This window comes from Coffea arabica, chromosome 5e (genome assembly GCF_036785885.1).
Source record: "Coffea arabica cultivar ET-39 chromosome 5e, Coffea Arabica ET-39 HiFi, whole genome shotgun sequence".
Taxonomy (NCBI): Eukaryota; Viridiplantae; Streptophyta; class Magnoliopsida; order Gentianales; family Rubiaceae; genus Coffea; species Coffea arabica.
Window position 1 is genome coordinate 50,237,043 of NC_092318.1, and position 21,960 is coordinate 50,259,002.

General features: G+C 37.3%; 2 protein-coding genes across 4 annotated transcripts; one reads left to right on the forward strand and one right to left on the reverse strand.

Moving 5' to 3' along the window:
* Nucleotides 1-4,579: 4,579 nt before the first annotated feature.
* On the reverse strand, nt 4,580-7,027 carry LOC113688876 (cationic amino acid transporter 8, vacuolar). Its single transcript, XM_027206686.2, has one exon. The coding sequence runs from the start codon at nt 6,784-6,786 to the stop codon at nt 4,933-4,935; it is 1,854 nt and encodes a 617-aa protein (XP_027062487.1). The 5' UTR covers nt 6,787-7,027; the 3' UTR covers nt 4,580-4,932.
* Nucleotides 7,028-12,748: 5,721 nt separating this feature from the next.
* On the forward strand, nt 12,749-21,207 carry LOC113690565 (ubiquitin carboxyl-terminal hydrolase 15). Of its 3 annotated transcripts, XM_072049058.1 has the most exons (15): nt 12,751-13,391; nt 14,363-14,473; nt 14,904-15,257; nt 15,575-16,022; nt 16,110-16,536; nt 16,616-16,767; nt 16,972-17,060; nt 17,240-17,325; nt 17,520-17,682; nt 17,812-17,935; nt 18,058-18,215; nt 18,340-18,424; nt 18,903-19,115; nt 19,724-19,785; nt 20,269-21,207. In XM_072049058.1, exons 3-15 carry the CDS (start codon nt 14,971-14,973, stop codon nt 20,951-20,953), a joined length of 2,979 nt encoding a protein of 992 aa, XP_071905159.1. In that variant the 5' UTR covers nt 12,751-13,391; nt 14,363-14,473; nt 14,904-14,970; the 3' UTR covers nt 20,954-21,207. The 3 variants fall into 3 exon arrangements, with proteins under 3 accessions (XP_071905160.1, XP_071905159.1, XP_027064333.1); XM_072049059.1 differs by lacking the exon at nt 14,363-14,473 and having other exon boundaries at nt 12,749-13,391; nt 18,142-18,215; XM_027208532.2 differs by lacking the exon at nt 14,363-14,473 and having other exon boundaries at nt 12,752-13,391.
* Nucleotides 21,208-21,960: the final 753 nt, after the last annotated feature.

Below are 21,960 nucleotides of genomic sequence, written 5' to 3' on the forward strand. Positions count from 1 at the left end.
GGCGCTGTATGGAGTTGAAATGTGCTTTCGACAAAGAAAAGGTCTTCGAAGATCTTTCTTGGTTGTTAATAGAAAGAATAGATCATTTTTGTTCCAAGAAAATTACTAAAAAAAAAAAATTAAACAAGAAAAAAAGAATGGACCACTTTCCCAGTCTGCTATTTCGTCAAAATTGGCCATCCATCACTCATTTTCCATTTGGTCAGTTTCTACATTTCTCCATAACCCTTTACTTTCAGGGCTTGATACACATTATTATTATTACGAGCAATTAATTTACATGGATGGATTCGTTTATCCATTCCATCATTTTGCTTAGGTATCAAGTCAAATCTGTGAACACTAATGCTAGTCCCAGTGAACAGCGAGGGCGTTCACATCTCGTGCAAGTTCTATCCAATGAAAGTTTCCTGGCGACAAAAAAACTTTTGAGGGTATTAAGGCTCCTGTCTACTTTGTGTCTTCCCATGTGTTGTGATCTCTAATTCTTGGAATGTGGATTTAAGCCATAGTGTTTTTTTTTCGAAGTACTAATAGTAGTTGATTTGAAAGATGACTGATCGATCCAAGGTTTATTAAAAATAGCAAAGATTCTTTTCACGGTCACGGGTGGTTTTGTCAGAAAGTTTTAATAGTCAGAAATGACTTTCAGAAGATTTTCCTAGTCAGAAATAGGAATGGAAATCATCAATCTTCTTCCAATCACTTGAGTTCTGTCTGATTGATTATTGTTGTAATCCGGAACCAAAACTAAACCAGCGGTATTGTGCAAAATTTTGAGACCAATAATTTAGATTGCGATTTTTTTGACCATGTAAAATTCAGCTGACTATACCAGTAATAGCCGCCGTGCGTGTGACCAGTACTGTAGTAGTAGCCGCATTATTATTAGTTTACACTCTTAGCGTGTAGAATTAGTCAAATTATTCCTTTTCTTGTGCCTTGAGAAAGCAAGACATGATTAAATCAGACGACCAAAAAGCTGCAACTGCGGCTGACCCTTATTGGGATTGTTGTTCATCTGATCAATGATAAGTATCATGGATGAGTGGATGGCTTCTGGGGCTACTATTAATTTATACTCTACTGGATAAACGAAAAACATGTCAATTCAAACTAGCATTCAATTGGGGGTCCGAAAAAGTGCTACCACCGGCACCGCATGCATCTTCTATTAATTTCTAGTCTCTATTCTATGTGGTAGGGTGCAAAGGGAGCTGAAGATTCTTCTACAAAATGAGGAGCCAAGAAACAAATTGCTTTGAGACGGCCGAAGTTTGTTGGCTAGGGTAGATAACAGGGTCCCCGGCCGACATGAGTCGGTCAAAAAACTGCAGACAACTTCTGCCATGCGGACTTCTTTACATGCTCTTATTTATTCATCTTGTTGGGATAGAGTCCGCTGCAACCTTATCCACGCACGCATTTGCCTTTTGCTGATAAAGACATTATTGAGAATAGCAGCTCTTTAGGAAGTTTGAAGTAGAGAAAAAGAACTCGCCAGACATTCGGATGGGATTGATTGGGAGGTGGCAAGTTAGCTTGAAAACTGAAAGGGCGTGCGTGCACATAATGAGGGAACCTGCAATAATTTTCTTTTGCTTCACATGCAGAGATTACATTCATGAACATTCCACCAAATTAATATGTAGTACACGAATGGATTGACAGGTCTCTCCTTGGTGCTAGTTTCAAGCCGCTTGATGATGATGGACAGCGACTAACTAACAACGGGAGATTAATCTATCCACAGTGCTGCTGCTATACAAATTGAAGGAATGGCTCGAGAGATACGTCCACAAATCAATCGTGCTATAGTCATTAATAAATAGAACCAGTGACGAAAACGGTGGTATAACACTAAGGCACGATAGTGGACTGGGAATAAAATATGTCGGGCAAGGATGTGTTGCGGGTCGATTCGGAGGATCGCTTCTATTGCAAGAAAAATTACCAAGAGAAGTTACAATTGAACACGTTTATTTGAAATTTTGGGATTTGCCTGCTCTTCAAAGTGAACCCAGAAAGGTAGCAACGATAATGGGAGTCTTACGACAATAATCCCAAGAATCCACTTTTTCTGGTACTCATGGAACTCTTTCCACGTTCTGTTTGAGTTTGAAAAGAATTGAGGATAAGAACTCCATCCCATCCTCAAATCTCTCCTCTGATTTAGTCACCAAAAGCATAGGAGGACTTTCTCTTACTATAAGTAATAATTCTCTGACCTATCACCCATTGGAACGCTACCAAAGTAAATGGCAGGTCTTTGCCTTTTCATTCAGAGAAAGAGAGAAGTCCGTATACTTTCCACTTGATTACCAACCGACGAGTACTACACCAAAATGACATTAGATTTGATGGCAAAGGCCAGAGAAAAAGTACCTTTTTCCTGAGGTGAAAAATGAGTAGTTGGATAACCCTCAACTCACTTTTCAATATATCTGCAGGCGGGCAGCCTATGCGTGATGATGACCCTCAACATTCCAATACATTTGCTCTCTATGCTACTAGCATAAAATGCAAATTTTCATCTCAGAAGATAAACGTGTACATATATCTGCTTCGCATGCTCCATACTTCCACAGCAGATTGGCACAATAATTGGTCATACGCTATAGTAATCAATTCCAATAATTTCAACCTTTCTTGAACTTGAATCTGTATGCAGCATACAAATGATGGCTCCTTACGTTTTATCATTCATCAAGCATGCGTATAACATTATTGCCTTTTCAATTTGGAAATTATGATTTGTTTGCCACCAACAATTCCAGAATCCATAATTCCACATCTAGGACAAAAATCAGGCAGGGGAAGTTGGTCTTCTCTCTATCCAACAAGGAGATAGCTGCAACTTGCTTGATAAGGGATACTGCAGCTTGGGGCAGAGGCAAACCATGATACGGGGAAGAAACATCTTTCAACCCGGATTGATGGGCTGGAAAATGTTGGAACTCAAAAATTCGAGAGCTGAGCCAATGTTGAAGTGGCCAAGTCCATACACAGATTCATTTATGCATATGCAAATGAGAGACAAAAGCAGCAGAAAGGTTCCCCTGACAAACCAGAAAATATTACGTTCACAAGGAAAGAAAAAATAACATCAGGTGGCTTTGGCGAGATGGATTTACGTTTCGTAAAATCTAATGACACAACATTCTGTGTTGCCACAGGCAAAAACTACTATGAAATACATGATATACAAGACATTATTAATTGAAGCAATTTGACTATGGTCATAGGGCAACATATTAAAAGAGACTTGTGTGGCCTGCCATAAACGGGAAGCTCCACGGATTTGCTAGTAAATTCTGGATTTTCAAGTCAATGAAGTGGCACTAAGAACATCTACTCTATCATGCAAAGAACTACATATCAAGTTTGTAGCAACTGTATTTCACATCAATCAGCCATATGTAGCATTGCATCTAAGAGCAGGTGGAAATCCATTATAATCCTTGATCACCACATGGATGTAAAAGTTCCACAATGAACATCTCACCACAACCCTCAACGTTATAATAACAATTGCAATTTGCATAAATGAAGTCAGCGCGAGGAAATGGCAGCCTGAGGTTTTCACAATCATTAAGACCACATTGTTCATCGATAAATAACACTAAATGTACTCCCTATTCCGCATTTGCAGCGCAATGACCACATTTGGACTGGGAAGTTTCTTTCACTTGAAAGTGAAATGGAGAAAGGTCCTTCTGAAATCATAAAAATGCTTCGTATACATGTGTGTTTTTATTTGGCCTTATATCTCTGTTTGTGAGTGTTTCTTGAGCCAGACAACATATTACTAAGGGTGTACTGACTTAAAAAATGAGTTCAAGAGTCAAGACCATCAGACAACTGAGCTTGTCGATCCACTACTCCTGGATTGCCAAGCCACCAAATGCTTTGGCATATTGTCAACCATTAAGCATAAAATTCATCAGTGAGGGTGGACAAAATTTTATAGATATGTACAACTTTCTGATGCTACAATTTGTTAAGCAGAACAGGCATGACAAAATTTGTTTCAGAGATGCAAAGTGAGACAACTGAATCTAGCTAATTCCTATTAAGTTGATATTGGCTACTATCAAGTAATTTCAAGTTAGTAATCTAATGGTAAGTTTCAGCAGGCCAAAAAGGTGAACTTACAGTCACAAATAAAGAAAAGTTCAAGCAAGAACAGCCAAATCAGCACATCGCCATTAATTTCAACTGCTGAGAGAAGGATTATCTATCCCAGCTCCTTACTTCAATTCAGAAACTTGATAAACATTTGGAAATTGGAAGCACAGAATTAGGTCAACACTTCTGGAGCACATTCCACTGCGTGCTAAATCATCTCATAGAAAAAGTACATATTGCCTCACAATAAACATACTAAAGAAAAGCATCTTCACAGGGAAAAGAAATGATAACTGCACCACTGATTGTGGCCAATAAAAGGTCCGAGTCTCTCATGCAAAAGTGAAATAAAGCATTCATGAAATTCAAAAGCGGTGCCATTAAATTGAAATTGGCCGGAGTTATGGATTGAAAATCTAATCACGTAGAGAAATTCAACGTGCGCCCTGAATAATCAAATAATTCAGTTTTAATATCACTCCATTTCCCTAAGTACAATGACAGCTAGAACAGTCAACACCTATTCGGTGTAGACAGCAAGATGCTATCTGTAACAAGTGGATTTGTTCGGTGATTAACAATGAGAATTTTCTAAGAAAATGGATACACAACAGACTTCTTTAGGGTACACAAATTTAAGCAAGCATGGCTATACACTTCAAAGTCTAAGCACTAAAATGTAGCACTATGCATTATGCATATCAAATGGATGAACGTGCCTCTAATCAAATGGATGAGTACACAAATCATCAGTCTATGAACTACAATGAACAATGCACGTAAAATTCTACAGCATCATACCCACTACGAGGTTCCTTGATTCTCATTTGCCTTACCCTCTTCAATTTTCAATTCTGGTTCCTCCTGATGAGCCACATCATAAGTTGTGTGTACACCAACTAAAACATAGTAAACTAGCATAACTGCACTTGCTATGACGAACCGCCAGATAGCCACTACACCAAGAGATCCTATGAGAAAGATATTTATGAAAATTGACAAAGATGGCAACCATGGAACAAGGGGAACACCCCAAACTTTAGGAGACTGCTTTCTTGGAAGAAATGCCATTCCTAAGGTGCCTATCAACCAGAACACACCAGTCACAACATACCCAATCCATCCACCCTTGTTCAAACACCAAAAAACTGTGACCCCGATTGATGAGCCAAAGATGACAAACAGGCAACCAAGGAATTTGACATGATCGTTCCTTGGAGTGACATCCTTAACATAATACCGCCTAACGAGCACTGCAACAGCCATAAGCATGAAAATGAAAAGTGTGCTGAATGAAAACACGCTTGACAAGACATCCAAACTTGAGAACAAAGAAAGAATGCAACTAAGTGTAGTCACCAAAAGTGTGGCATAAATTGGTGTCCCAGTTTTTGGATGAACTAGAGCAAAATAAGGTGGAATCATATGTGATCGCGCAATCTGGGTCGTATACCTAGCCTGCCCCATAGATCCCACAAGCAAACTTGTAGTCATTCCCTTAAGAGCACAAATTCCCACCAAATACTTAGCCCATTTCATCCCAATCTTCTCAAATGCAACCGAATACGCCGCATTAACATCCACCTCCGTATATTTCACCATCATTGCCAGTGCCAACGCCATCAAACAATAAATAATAGTAATCATAGACATTGAACCAACCAACCCCAAAGGTATATCCCTTGAGGGCTTCTTGGTTTCCTCAGCCATTGTAGCTACCATATCAAAACCAGTATAAGACCAATACACAACAGCAGCAGCAGTGAACATCCCCTTAGGTCCATATGGGAAAAACGGCACCAAATTTGAAGTATCGGCATGAATAAAACCAACAATGATAATAAAAATAATCACAACTGCGCTGATTAAGGAACTCACCCATGTCAAAATAGAAGTCCTCCTAGACCCAGACATGGCTATCCCATTACACAGTGCCAAAATCCCAACAGCAAGAGGGTCCAATAAATTAAACCCTTCAGGAAAAGAATCAATCTTTATCCTTAAAAGATCAGGATTACTACTAATAACACTAGCAAAATATGATGACCATGAACGGCCTAATCCAGCAGCACCCACAATTGCTTCTAACAGAATATTCCCAGCAGCAATATAAGCAAGAAAATCACCCAACTCAATCCTAAGAAAAGAAAACGACCCGCCAGCAGTTGGGATATCCACCGAAAATTCAGTATAACAAAATACTGAAAGCAAAGCAGAAAGCCCAGAAATTGCATAGGACAAAACAATAGCGGGGCCAGCATGATCATGAATTTCTTGGCCAGTGAGGCTAAAAATACCTGAGCCCACAACAGAGCCAAAACCAAGCCACATCAGATCCCACCAGGTGAGGCATTGGTGCATTGAATTCTCTGACTGTTTCTTGAGAACCACCAGCTCGGTATCGTCTGAGGAGCGGCTCAAAAGGCGATCTTTCAGCCTCTGAGGTGTCTTGGCCACGGCGGAGCGGTAGGTGGAGAAATTCTCGAATGTGGGTTCTGGGAAGAAATCTTCTTTGCTGAATCTCCAGTACGATCTTTTGGCAGTTGGCTCCGGTGGTTGCTCCATCTTGGCGGCGGCGGCGAAGGGAAGTATTAAAGGGCTTTTGAGATGTTCTTGGGAGAAATTTTGATGAGAGGCAGAAGCATTATTATTATTCATAGCTCCGGAAGTATGGTGTCGAATCCAGGGATTCTAGCTCGGCAAGTGTCAGTAAAAGTCTTTGGATTTCTTTCCTAAGTCCGGAATTCGGAGACTGATGATGAATTTTTCCGATAACTTGGGTAAAATGTATTCGTCTTTTGGGTAGTTGAAATATGAATGCTGCCAATAAATCCTTAACATGTGTTTAACGTGGATTTTATTTATTTATTTATTTACGCTTTTCTTGTTGGGGACGAGGTTTCATCTGTTGCTTGCAAATTTACCAACAGCGAATTTGTTCAGAACTGATGTGCCGATTCAACTTCTTGAAATTAAAACATTTTAGTCACATATAAAAAAGAGTTAATCTAATGGCCCCACAGGGCATTTATACAGTTCTCTTATTTAATTTTACCTACACTCCTTCGTGTTTATTTTTTTAATTAATTTTCAATTCAAAAAATATGACATTTAAAATATATTTTAGTGAGTGCCCGTAGAACACTCATTAGACAGACCCTATAAAAAATGACTCCAATTCTGCATGACAAGAGAGCGTTATTGCTAGTTAATGTTGATTTGAGCATATAATCTTTAAGCTCGTTAAGCAAATCAAAGTTCAACAGTAATCTAATGCACTAAGTCGACATGACTAGGGGCTTACGAAGATTATAGGAACTAAAGACTTTTATTTTCTTTTTAATTTTGAAAGTAACTTCAAATTATTCAATTGATCTTTTGGATTAGAAGCAGCTAATGGCATTGTTTTTTTTTGTTGAGGTTTTGGGGTTCCAAGAGGAAAAAAAAATAAAAATTTGCTATCTTATAGTAATAACTAAGGGTACGTTTAATGAAACTAAAATTTGAAATTTGAAATTTGAATCTATTAAGTTATTAAATTGTTAACTATTAAATCTAATACATTTAAGTGCATATCACATTCGATGATAAGTGAATAACTTATCACTTAATTTTGGAAACAAGTTTTGCCTAAGAATTCAGTGCCACTCAATTAATTCATATGTTCAATTTTTTATTATCAAACGGTATGAATATGTTAAGACTTGATTTCATTAAATTTAAGTGCTGAATTGGATTATCAAACATGCCTAAGTAAAAATGCCTATGAAAATTGTCCTCACACCTTGTCATACAAAGTATTGATCCCATCAAAATATGAGAAGAAATTGTAACCAAGTCTACCGCGGCAAAGACAGTTTTAGTTACTTACAATTGTAACACTGCCTCCTCCAAATTTTGAGAACCACTTAATCAATTCAACCCCTTTATGTCTTAATTTTGACACAGTGGACTCCTGATGGTTTCAATATCATACTCTCTAATGGCATTAGTGAGCTCACTAGGAGAAAGATTAGGGATAGAATTGGAAATTTCCACACTTAATGACCAACGTTCAGAGTAAACATGAGGCACTAGATTAATTAGTTCAAGAAATAAAGGACGAAATTGTTATTATTCTCTGAATCTCACTGGTCTTATGGGCTATTTAGTATGTTAATTAAGAACCTCGACTCAGAAAGCCCCACAGCTAGTATGCCTTCCTTAAGCCGCTGGGCCTTTGGTCCAGTGGTCATGCCAAGCTTTTTAAGGCTAGGTGGCGCGGGAGGTCAAGGGTTCGACCCTTACCTCCCACAAAAAAAATTGTCATAATATGTGACGATCCTCGATGATCATTTTCGATGTGCGTATTCGATGGAGTTTCTACTCACATCGAGTCACCTCCCCTTCCCTCTAAATTAGGCTAGATTAGATTATAGGAATCCAATCGTTGCGACAAAAAAAAAAAAAATAGTATGCCTTCCTTAATAAAACGAGTTTTCTTTGGTGTATTTTTCTCTCTCCCTTGCTCTATCCTTTTTTTTTTCCCCAGATGTCTCAGAATTTTAATGAGCTAGTAATACTATTTTAACTGATTTTATTTTCAATTTTCTGTGTTTGTCTTTGAGAACTTACTTGGTTATTATCTTGTCAAGAACCCAGAATTAAACAACCAAATCGCATCTTATCTTTTAGGCCTACAGTCATTTGGCAATTCAATACTACATTCTATAACGTAGTATTGTTTATTTATTAGTTCATTAATAGTACTCTTTTGTGATATTAAGAAGAACAAATCATTCACATAGCATAGAGGTAAGTTTCAGTTTCCTGTGTTTCAACTCATTTCATCCATCTAATAAATGATGCAGACTCCCATTTCAGTGCAAAGAACAGACTCTAAGCGTCCTTTCTATGAAACTTCACTGCATTGTTAGAAAACTTTTGCTAAACTTCGCAATAAATCTAAGAGGCGAACGGCAGATAAAGCTTTCATTTCTATGCGACGTAAGGCTGTCATGGAAAGCCATCTATACAAATAACTGGAACTAGACGGATTAATAATCCTACAACAGATTGCATGAATTAAAAATGTAAAATTTTTTCATTGGGCCATGCTTGACAGTAATTTTTCTTTTCTTCAATCGTCAACTCTTTCAAATCAGCATATTTGATTACACATTAATGCGTATCCTAATAGTTCATTTCCAAACTTCTATCTCCATTGATATATAGGGTTGGTTTTGGCCACTTTCGAGACTTGAATTCTCTCGAATATTTACCAAAGGCAATCATCGCATTTTTCCTTACCTGCCAAACAAGCATGATTCTGGTGGAAACATTTAGCCGCATAATCAATCAGAAGCCCACGATCTTTTCATAATCTTTTGGACTTGGTAAAACATTTGTTTAATACTTACTCCAATAAGGTAGTACAAGTCAACTAATGTGATCAGGTGAGATTTTAGAACATACCCAGGGTCTGCATCAACTCTCTGGTCCCATGACTTACCTTCCCATCATTAGCAATGGATTAAAGAGGAAAGATTTAGTCGCTTGTACAACGACTCCATCACCTAATGTGGCAATCAACTTAGTCCTTTTCAATAGACTTATTTGGCCATTGTTTAATAGAAACACATGGTGGAAAACTAGGTTAGTGAAGCATGAGAAGATATACATCAGTAATTTTGGGTGGAGACTGGAGAGTGGAATGAAAAGATGGTAACCAAAAGGGCTGCAGTCGTATAATTGGACCATGTGAATCAAGGGTACGAACAAGAAAAAGGAAAAAAAAAAGTTGTTTTGTCAAAGTTGGTTTCGCACTGTTACAATCTAAGGTAATAATATATGGGTTGCTCGTACTTTTAAGGCTTCTCTGTGCATCATGAGTTATCAAAGTTGAATCATTGCAAAGTAGTTTTTTTTTTTTTTTTGAAAAACAATAATATTTTCTTAGCAATTTATTGTTTTCATTTGCATGCAGTGACCAAAAATGAAAAAAAAAAAAAAAAGGAAATGCATACCCACATTCTGTTATTCCTTCTTGGAAGAATTATAGATTGGTCGCTAAAAAAGATGGAATATAGGTACTATGAACTCGAAAATTACGGCTAAATATGAGTCTGTAACATCGAGAATCATGACACAAAATAAAGCCTGAATGAAACATTCTAAAAACATATGAAAAATGGAGCTCATAACTTTGAAAGTCATGAACTCATACCTTCTGGCATTAGAATGCAAACGATTAAATTTTTTTTTTTTTTTTTTGTGTTGGCTTTCTCTATAGATTTACTTATAGATCATATGATATATGATATGTGCAATAGTTGATATATAATGGAACAAGAGAAATGAAAACGAGTGTGTATGACGATGAAAGAAAATTTACGTGACTATTATATATATACCGTATGATCTAAAGTGATTCCGTAAAATAAGGCTAAATAAGTTTTTGCCAAAAGATAAAGCCAATGTGCAATAAGTTTAAAAAACGAACAAAAAAACCGAGCTCAACTCAAAGATTGTGGCAAGAAAAAATGGAACCTATTCAACATAACGCAGGATCAAGACATTGTTAAGCTCAACTCCAGAAATTTATTATTTGGCCATTGTTTAATAGAAATACATGGTGCAGAACTGGTTTAGTGAAGCATAAGAACATATACGCTAGTAATTTTGGGTGGAGAGTGGAATGAAAAGATACTATCCAAAAGGGCGGTAGTCATAAAATCGGACCATGTAAATCAAGGTACAAAAAAAGAAAAAGAAAAAAGTCGTTCATTTAAGGACTTCCAAAAGAATTGTAGTTTAAAGCCACAATCTAAGGTGATAATATATGGCTTGCTCGTACTTTTTAACTTCTCCGTGCATCATAAATTGTCAAAATTGGATCATTGCAAAGTAGTTTTTTAATTATTTCCTTACCTATTTATTGTTTTAATTTGCATGCAGTGACCAAAAATGAAAAAAAAGAAAAGGAAACGCATACCCACAGTCTGTTACTCCTTGTTGGAATAATATATTGGTTACTGAAAAAGATGGAATATAGGTACCATAAACTGGAAAATTATGACTAAAGATTAAGCTAAAAGATGAGTCTCTAACATCCAATGCTTTTTAACTTGTACCGGAGAGTGACCGGAAAACCTTTTGGTTCGGGGTTTGATCATTTCAACCGATTCAATCTCGGTTTAAAGGTTTAATAATTTTTTATTTATTTTAGTATTAAAAACTTTGAATAAAATTAAAATATTTATTTTAGAAATAAAAATTTAATAAAAACTAGTTGAACCACCTGTTTTATCGATTTTTATCGGTTCAATCGGTTTTTGATTGAATTTGACGAGTTTAATTAATTTTTTGGATTATTTATTGAATCGGACCGAAAGCAAGACCAGTTCGCGGTTCGACCGATCGAACCATCCAGTTTGATCTGATTTTCAAAACATTGATCACATCGAGAACTATGACACAAAATGGAGCCTAAATACAACATTCTAAAAACATACGAAAAATGGAGCTCATAACTTTGAAAGTCACGAACTCATGCCTTATGGCATTAAAACACGTGCAAGCGATAAAAAAAAAATTGCGTTCGCTTGATCTATAAAATTACTTATAGACTGTACGATATATACACTAGCTGATACATAATGATATAAGAAAAATGAGAACGAAAATGGTGCATGACCACGAAAAGAAAGTTCACCTAACTATTATATACATCACACGATCCAAAAGTGATTCCTGTAAATAAGGCTAAATAAGTTTTTGCTAAAAGATAAAGCCAACAAGTTTAAAAACCAACAAAAAAGCCAAGCTCAACTCAAAGATTGTGACATGAAAAATGGAACCTATTCAACGTAACTCATGATCAGGACAAAAGATGATGTCTGTAACCGCAAGGGCGAGAGGTCCCTTTTTACCTCACACTTCATACGTTACAACTCTCGAGTTTTGGCTGTATAGCACTCTAATCCTACCATTATCATGTGATCAGTTCACATAGAAAAGTGCAAGAAAGAACAACAAAAGAGTAGTCAAATAAATGCCATCTTTTTTTTTTTTTTTGGGCAAGAAATCCTTGAAAAGTACTGAATTAATCAACAATTACTCGTTTCTGACTTGTACAATTAAAATACTTCAAAGCCAAAAGAAAGAGCCATAAATGCTGCATTAATCCATCCTATTCCTCGTTAAATCTTCCAATAAATTCATTTGAATGTAGCAATAAAAGCAAAAGATTTATTTGTGATGGATCCTCGTCTAGCAATTAAGGCAGCCATTCATGTTCTTATTAATGAATCAAGAATTATCAAAAAAATGAAAACCTTAAAATTGCTTTTTACCAAAATGGGACTAGGCATCATGCAATTATGTACTACTATAGAAGATTAGAACAGTGATAGAGCATCTTATTTATTGGGAATAGTTCCAGAAGAAAACATACTCTGTAATCTTTAGTGCTACTGTTACATGTTTGTCACATGCTCCCTCCATCACCCACAACCACCCCCCAAAAAAAAAAAAAGGAGGAGAAAAATCCAAGAAGGTGAAAAACCCATCACTCAGTATCTCACAGAGGGGAGGGGAGGGGAGGGGAGACGTCACTGGTCAAACAGAGTCCATGAGGGATCACGCTCATTACCCACTTTATTCACTTCCTTTCGAAATCAATGTGCATTTAACAACAAAATCATGCAATGTCATTACATAATCATGGCCGTACACGTGGCACCCGCTTAAATTATTGGAAATCCCGAACATCTGATGACCGATGGACCCCACCGCGAAGACCCCCCACCATAGATAATCCACAAATTTTTCTTGCATCAGTAAGTAGCAGCAGCAGCAGTAGTAAGAGGGAGAGTAGTGTACTGGTACTAGTACTTCTCTGCATCACGTTTTCTAATTCCCCGGATGCACACGGTCAAATCTAACGCTCCAGATGATGAAATCTCCGACTGGGTTCTTTCCAACTAATGGGGTTGTGCCACGTATGATGGGATTCTGGTGGGTTTTGTGCGAGTGTGTAGAGGGGAATATTACCATGTCTTAGAGGGAACAAGAGAGAGTGATGTGAATAAGGCCAACCTTGTAGAGAGAGAAAGGAAGAAGAGAAGCAGAAGAAGCTGAGAGAAGTGTAACCGTTTTGTTTCTTACCATCTGAGGAACCGAGGGAATCTTTTGTTTTTTTCTTGGTGGGTTTAAGATTAAAAGGAAGAGGAGAGGAGGAGGAAATGTTGTTGGGTTTTTCTTGGTGTTGTGGGAAAACTAAGGTATATGCTCAAGAGTCCCAACCCAACAACTTTTCTATATTCCATCGTATTCACTTGTGTGTATTACGTACGGATATATGTTCAGCCTTTTGTTGTTGTTGTTGTTGTTGTTGTCAATTCTTTAATTTAATCTTTGATTCCATCTGGGTTTGGTGAATTTATGTAGCTTTTGGTAGAAATGATTTGATTTTTATTATATCTGTGCAGAGTATTTCAGCTGTTCTTTTTTTTTTTTTGGGGCGGGGGGTGGCGGGGGACGGGCGGGCAATGGGGAACGCAATGTTGTACTTGATTTTTCTTACCTTTTTTTAAATTGTACCAGGAATTGGTAGAATGTGATGAGTTTTAGGTGGGGGTTTAATTGAATTAGATGTGAGAATGTGGAAAAAGAAAGGATTTTGTCCCTCCAGTGTTCTCATTGTCATACATGTTTTTAATTGGTAATATTAGGGCGAGTCTTTTGTTTTTCCCTTTTTGAATCTTTTCATCCTTTCTCTTTGTTTTTTCGACAAAAATTTGTTCTTGGTAGGGTTATGATGGAGTAATTTTGCACTCATTGTGTGTTGCTTCTTTCATTAGCAAATGTAGCTAATCATCAGCTGATCATTTGTGGATTTGCGTTATTGATCATATTATCTCTTCTTTTAATTTCATTGAATAAAGTTCAATTCTTGAAATTTTCTTCATGCAGTTCTATACGTTGATGCATGAAAGTTACTAAGGTGGAATGAATTGAATCATTAGTATCCAATGGTTAGTTATTTCAGTGCGGTAGTTTCATTTAAAATTGCATTGGATGTGTCATCGGCATGAGAGAAATGAGAGCTACAAGGTTCTTTTAAAGTTAAGGAAAGAAATGTAGAAACAAACAGTTTGTTTGATGTCTTGCAGTTGCTGTAAGTGTTGAAGCAGTTAATAGAATGTACTCTTCCTCGTGCCGATTATATTCTCTTAATGGCTTTTCGTTCCAGGTTATTGGACTGGCAGCGTGTTATCAAAATTAATGCCAGGGTCGTCCTGTTGGATCTGTATACTAATTGAGCTACTTATCAATTTACATCTGCCAAATTGGAAGCAAAAACGTAATTTGGAAACTCTCTTTTATTCTGGCATTCTTTATTGAACTAGTAACAAATTTGCTCAGGCACTTCAGAACGTGGATCATGTCTTCCATAGACAATAGGGTTAGTTATGTGCCCACATGAATCAAGACCTTCAGAAATTTGATATATCTGGATGTTCACTTTGGTTACATAGAATTTAGTCACAGAAAGGATGAGTCATGCCCATGAAGCTTTCAAGATAACTGGACCTCTATGTTTTTTGTTGTTGATGAGATGTATACTCTGTCTAAAGAACTAATAATTTAGCATAGCCTTTAACTGTGATGGTTGGTTGATAATCACTTATATAATGATGTGCAGCAGATTAGTCAATTGAGTTGAATGATGAAGTTGATGATGTTGTCTACTTAGCTGATGTCTGTGTTGTTTCTATAATTCTTACATGTAGTTAAGTGCGATCTGCCATGCCAAAGAGGTTTTAGAGGAAAACGGGACATGATTGTTTTGGTGAGGACATGCTTGAGCCAAGGGAAACTGATATACCAGCTTTGTTTCTGGTCTTTGTTGTGCTTCCCCTGGTTGCATATATCTTGCTAGGAAAATGGAGCGAGTCAACGAAAAAAAAAGAGAGGGTTAGTTTGCTTACTCAACAGGCAGCTGAAGAATCTCTTAGAGTTGAAGCAATGACTGCTACTACTGTTGCCCCTGTGTTATGCTTGCCAAACAATTCGACTCATCAGTGTGCAAGATGCTTTGGTCAAAGTACAACTCGCTGTAAACGGTGCAAGTCTGTTTGGTACTGGTATGATCTTAGTGTTGGTTTTGAACACATTTGCATGTAATTTGTATCTGCATATACTGTAGGAATATAAAACTTATCTTCGGTATGTGAACTGTGGTTAACTGCGGTATTCTATAATTCTTACTGAACAAGTTTTGCTAGAATGCATAACAAAATTACAGTGATTTAAAATAAAGGATTTGGAAAGATATATCTAATTGTTCTTAGTTTTATTTCTAAAAAATGTATCTAGCTGTTCTCTTCTGAGGCTTAAGAGTAATTGTTATTTGTTAACTTGATATTTGTTAGTCTAAACTTTTGAGCTACTGTGTTTGCAGTTCCGGAAAGTGTCAGATTATTCATTGGAGGGAAGTGCACAAGCATGAGTGCCAGGAATTGGATAGCAATTGCAGCATTTCATCTCCTAAACTCACCCTAGCCAATGAGTTTCCTGGTGGAGTATCACTTGATGGCAGTGTAGATTTCCAATCCTTTGAGTACAATAACAACCAACCTATGCTTGAAGAAACTCCTTCAGGGAATACTAGTTGTTCTCCCTTGCTGCCCATAGCTGTTACAGCTTGTGCGGAAGTGGATACATCTGGGACCCCTTTGACAGAGAGAAGATCCGTGGACAAGCGACCTTCTTGTAAAAGCAACAGAGAAACGTTAAATAATGGTCTTGAGCACCTACCAGATTGCTCTGATAGAGCAAATCCTAATGGGGTTTCTTGTTCACCCTTGTCTTGTAATATGCCGGTGAAGGAAGCTTCTATGGGACACAAGGTTCTTAGCCTTGCCAACTGTGACATTATAAAGTTTTTATGTAGATATTTGTTATATCCTGAAAACTGCTCTTACTTTTGGTTGCAGTCAAGAGAAAGTGATTCTTTGCTAGACCATGATGTCAGCATTCCTATGGGAGTGAGCTATGGAAATGCAAATGCAAATGCAAGAAGCACACAGGAAGAACATCATATGATTCGACGACAGAGCAAGCATATTTCTGACATGAGAAATAATTATGCCACCTCAAACTCGTCAAATAATGAAACGAGTTTATGTAATACTCCCTATTCAATGAATGGAGAAAACTTGCAGAAGAAGGAAACTACATCTCATGATGAAGTAGCAGAGGCTTGTTGTTCAACTCAAAGGGCTACAAATAAGAGAAGCAATAAGGCTAGAAGTGCATCTCAATCTCCAAAGCTCCATAAATCACCAAAATCAGTGATTAAAGCGTCCAGAGAACAAACATGTTCAGATCTGGATCTTAAGGGTGTAACAGCGTATGAGTCTAGTAAGTCTGAAAGAAGCATCATTTTCTGATTTGTCCCTGCTGATCTGTGATGTTTACTTAAGAATTGGTTATGAAACAGAAATTAATCGAACAAAGGATGCTGGCCCTTCACAAGGAAGTAATGGTGTTACTGGCATGGGAATTATGAAGATGATTGGCTTCATGAAGCCTTCAAAACTTGAGAGACTAGAGACTTCAGAAGTAAATTCTGACCAGCATAAGAAAGTTAAGGTCTGAATTATAGGATCAGTTCTATTATCATTTAAACAGATAGAGCAAAAATATTAAATAGGAGTAATGCATCTGTTTGAAACATTTCAGCAAAGATTTTGTTTGCCAGTTCTTAAGCTGCTTGATTGATGAATCTAAATGGTGTATTCTGGGCCTAGTCATTCATGAAAGTTTATGGATAAATTTTTTTCTTTTATTTCACAGATGCTATTTCCGTATGAAGATTTTGTGAAGTTCTTTCAGTATGAAGTTTTCAACATGTCTCCAAGAGGTCTTATAAATTGTGGAAACAGGTATTTCTTCAAAATTTTTCATGCTTTTCTTGTGCTTTTACATATCAATAGCTCTAGAAATATTTTATAGATATAGGAAATGTACAGACTCTTAATGCAATAATGTACTGAAACAAATCTCATAGGATTTTTTATTATTTGTCAAGTATTTTCAAGATTTCTTTCATTTTACTGTGCAGTTGTTATGCCAATGCTGTATTGCAGTGTCTGACCTGCACAAAGCCTCTCCTTGTGTTTCTGCTTCAGAGATTGCATTCTAGAGCTTGTAAGTGATTGTACTTTTATTTCTTTCTCTTCATTGCCATTTGAAACCTTTGCCTACGTCTTGTACACATGTATACATGCGTGAGTCTGCTTCATTTGTATATTTACTTGGATATGTGTCTAGATGTATGTAAGTGTGTGTATTTTTCTTTGGATTTTGAATAACGATCTCACTAACCGTTAACTAATTACCAGCTTGTATCAGAGATTGGTGCCTCATGTGTGAACTTGAGCAACATGTAATGAAGTTAAGAGAAAGTGGAGATCCAATTTCTCCAAGCAGGATCCTATCACACATACGTGGTATCAATTGCCAGATTGGTGATGGAAGTCAAGAAGATGCTCATGAATTTTTGCGGTCAGTGATTGATGCTTGTTTAGCTTGGCTTGTCTCAGGATGAACTCATGTTTGAAGGAAAATACAAACAATCGTTCAAAATGTGTACTAACCTTACATCCTTCTTCATGGTATGTCTCTTTAATGCAGGCTTCTTATTGCATCAATGCAATCGATATGCTTGGAAGGATTAGGCGGTGAGAATGTGGTTGATCCCAGATTGCAGGAAACAACTTTTGTACAACATACATTCGGTGGGCGCCTGAGATCAAAGGTCCTTATTTACTTCTATTTTCCATTAGAATCTTTCTCACTTTTGGATGCCATGCATCTTTGTTACTTCCTGTTGTTTTTATTATTTGCAATAGTTGCTAAGTTTAACCTTCTTACTGTCAGGTGAAATGTTTAAGATGTCATCATGAGTCTGAGAGGTCAGAGAACATAATGGATCTGACACTGGAGATATTTGGTTGGGTGCAGTCTTTGGAAGATGCATTAACGCAATTTACAAGTCCAGAAGAACTTGATGGAGAAAATATGTATAGATGTGGCAGGTCTGTTGAATTTGTATTTCTGATTCACAACCTGGTTATAATGCTTCTGATGGTGATTCTACTGTTAAAAATTGAAGTGGTTGACTTGTGGTTCACTGGTGGTTAAAATTTTTCACCAAAACAGGTGCGCCGCCTATGTTCGAGCTCGAAAGCAATTGAGCATACAGGAGGCTCCAAATATACTAACTATTGTGTTGAAGAGATTTCAGGTACGCTTTTTTTTTTTATTAAGTCAATGCACTGTCATCTGGTGGAAATGGCTCACAGAAATGGATATTGTACCTGAATAGATTAGATCTGGACTTTTTGCACATTAAACTGGCGGTAGTCTTGACTTGTTCATTTATAGAAGGTAATCATGGGTATGACTTGAGCTGGTGACCTCCCTTGAATTGGTCACCAACTTTGATGGACTTCCAGGGCCGTTTAGCTCATGGCTTTGATGATTTTAAATCTGAAGCATTAGAAGGAATGAAATTACACTTGCAATGAAACCAGTACAAGGGTCGAGTCTGGCAAGCTAGTAACATTGTGGGCTCATAAGATGCTTAACATTAAGGAACTGTTCGCATTCAGATATCTTGGTTTTTGTTTACTTATCCTGGGATATGGTTACATATGTCCCTTTCCATCTAAATTGCTTTGTTTCTTAAGTTTTATTGGTCTAATTTTTATGATAATATTCAGGAAGGCCGTTATGGGAAGATAAATAAATGTATCACTTTCCCGGATATGCTAGATATGGTCCCTTTTATGACTGGGACAGATGACATACCTCCACTTTACATGCTTTATGCTGTTGTTGTGCACCTGGATACACTAAATGCATCCTTTTCTGGGCACTATATCACATATATCAAAGATCTGCAAGGAAATTGGTTCAGGATTGACGACACTGAGGTAAATCCCTATCATCTTAGTGTAATTATTATCAGGAGTATCCGATACAATTGACTGATATGATGATTGGATGATGCATTATGGAGCTGAAGTAGCTGCGATTTTGTTCTGCCGTCTGATTGGAAAATGACAAGTTTGAATTTTATACCCCTCTCCCTTCCTTTCTTGAGTAGTTGTAGAAAAAAGATTCCTTCTTCAGAATGCTTGCTAATAATTGCTTTAGGTGCTCCAAAATCCTAGGTTTACTGTGTAGCTATACCATTCAAATGCAGAATTGTTACTTCCTGAACTCGAATCTGTGTTTAAGAGAATAAATGCTGTTTTTCTTCTTTTGTGCTATACTTCTGCTTTTACTGGACAATTTTAGATCTTTTGGATCATTTAGAGGTCTCCACTCTGAAGTATCTGTCTTTCTTTCATATTTTTATTTTTTAAATTATTATCTCAAACTTTTTGACTTCCATCTTAAATGTCTTCATTATTTTGTCAAAGTCTTCTCATTGTCTCATGTATTCTTCATTTATCATCTTAAATAGTTTCTGCCCTTTGTCATGATCTTCTAATGATCTTATATGTGTTCTGTCCTCCATGTCATGCTAAAATGGCAGGTACAGCCTGTAGAAATGACTCAGGTGATGTCAGAAGGAGCATATATCTTATTTTACATGAGGTGATCATTAAATTTTTTTATTTAGCGTCTCCAAGTTATCTTAACCACCGTGTTAAGATGATATAAAAGATCTCGAAATGCTGTCTTTTTGAACCATATTTTTGGGAGACCAAATAATCCTTTGGATTTTGTTTCCTATTATAGGAAGCACAGATTTTATACCATCAAAAGAACAAGTAATATTTATCTGAAATGATGTAGATTGCCCTGTTAATGGCTAATGTCAATTTTCTTTTTCAGTAATTTAATAACATTTGTGCATGAATGCCCACTGTGTATGACTTGGTGAAACTAGATTTCCTTGCGATGTTGCAATGTGGCAGCCGAAACTGGCTGAGCTCCTGGAGCAAACTTGCTTGCGTTTCCTTATCGCAATGATGCGAACTTAGTTTTTTGTTTTCCAGTAGGTTCTGCTCAACTAGTGTAGCCGTTTTTTGACTTTCTTCAATCAAGTGTTGCAAAGTCCTAATACTGTTTTGTTAGGTCATCCCCGCGGCCATATAGGGGCTGTACGAGAAAAATTACCCGCCAGCAAGCTGCTGGGATCCCAAGGCACTGGCCATCAAGAGCTCAGAAGTCCTCCAGACTAGAACAAAGCAGAGTGAGTCACCGTGTTGCTGACCCTTGCCCTCCTTCAGATCATAATTGGTGCATGAACTTTTCAAGTTACGCAACTGGTCTCAGGAGTGAGAGTGGGAATAGACGTCCTGCTGAGACTTATGCTCAGCCACTGAGCAGGGAGTTCTCAGATGCTACATCAAGTGATTGGTCCCTTTTCACGAGCTCAGATGAAGCATCTTTTACAACTGAGAGTACAAGGGACTCTTTCAGTACCGTGGACTATGCTGATGCAAGCAATATTGATCCATTCTCGTCAATATTTAGCAACATATATCCATCAGGGTATCCACCTCAGAGGACTCTAGCATGTAATATGTTTCCAACCAGCATGATCCAAACTAGATTCTTTTCAGAGCAGAAGGGTTCTGTTGCGGAACACTATTTGCCACCTCAACCTCTGACCAGAGCTTTGAGTGGAAAGAGTTCAAGAAAGGTTGTGTGGCCTTCTGGAGCATTCCATAACGATACAAATGATGGCGGGCATGTAGGATATGGGAATGATACCAGCAATGGACTTTCCCAAACTTCTGTAAATTGTAACATATAGAGTATTCTGGGAATTCAGACTCGATTTTTAGGGCAAACTAGCTAGGTACAAACTGTGCCTCACATTTTTGGCTTCTAGTATTTTAATTGATGGGGCACATTAGTTTATAGGTTAAATGTCAAGAGAATGAATTCCTGTTGTATTTAAGTTTACAGTTGAAAAGCATAAGATTTCTCATCTCTGTCTGTCCATACTGCTGAGCTGCAGTGAATAGTCAAATGTTCCATATATAAAGCTTTAAGGCCATTTTGTTCCTCTTGGCTTACTGTAATGAACTGGTGAAGCCTTTTGAGTCAAAATTCTTCATATAGAGAAGCCAGGCTTTGATTAGACTGTTGGTGCAACTATATGCATTGTGATCTTCTTTTGTTTTCTCATGCTTTTTGTGGATTAGATATTACTCCACTATTTTACTGCAAATTTCTAGCTGGAATACTGCGGCGTGGAATCTGCTGCCCTCGTTAATTAGTCACGGTGAGATGCTGACATGATGATAAAGAATGACCGTTGGAAGCATTTTCTTGAGAAGTTGCATAGTAACTGCGCATGACAATCCAGAAGCCCACTGCAAAAGACTAGCCCCGAAGGTTTCCTGCCGAGTCTCGAAGAAAATACTTGTTGGATTTTGTAGTTTATTGACGACAATTATGGCAGATAAAAAGGTTAGGTGCTGTTAGCAGCCGGCAGCCTCAACTGTGGACGGTGACAAGAAGAATTCATGCATGGTTCTCAAGAGACTAGCTAGAAAGCAAATTAAGGCCATGCACAATCAATTTCGTCACTGGAAAATCCATCTCGGTCCGAAGATTATCAATTACTCAAGGCAACAACAGAATGATCGGTCATAAACTACAACCTAACAGATGCAGGATAAAAGTACACAACTTCTCTTGCTTAGCTTCGAGGTAGACTTCTTAAAGTCGCAATATTTTTTCTCTTTCAAAAAATGAAGGACAGAGCCGCCACATGTTCTAGTTAAGCAGAAGAAAATTAAGACGCGCTTTTTT

Bases quoted from the DNA above. Each gene is read 5' to 3' on its own strand.
- LOC113688876 (XM_027206686.2), bottom strand. From the start codon at position 6,786: ATGAATAATAATAATGCTTCTGCCTCTCATCAAAATTTCTCCCAAGAA.
- LOC113690565 (XM_072049058.1), top strand. From the start codon at position 14,971: ATGCTTGAGCCAAGGGAAACTGATATACCAGCTTTGTTTCTGGTCTTT. The intron at 15,258-15,574 runs GTATGATCTTAG...CTGTGTTTGCAG, and splicing joins TGCAAGTCTGTTTGGTACTG to TTCCGGAAAGTGTCAGATTA. The intron at 19,116-19,723 runs GTAAATCCCTAT...CTAAAATGGCAG, and splicing joins TCAGGATTGACGACACTGAG to GTACAGCCTGTAGAAATGAC.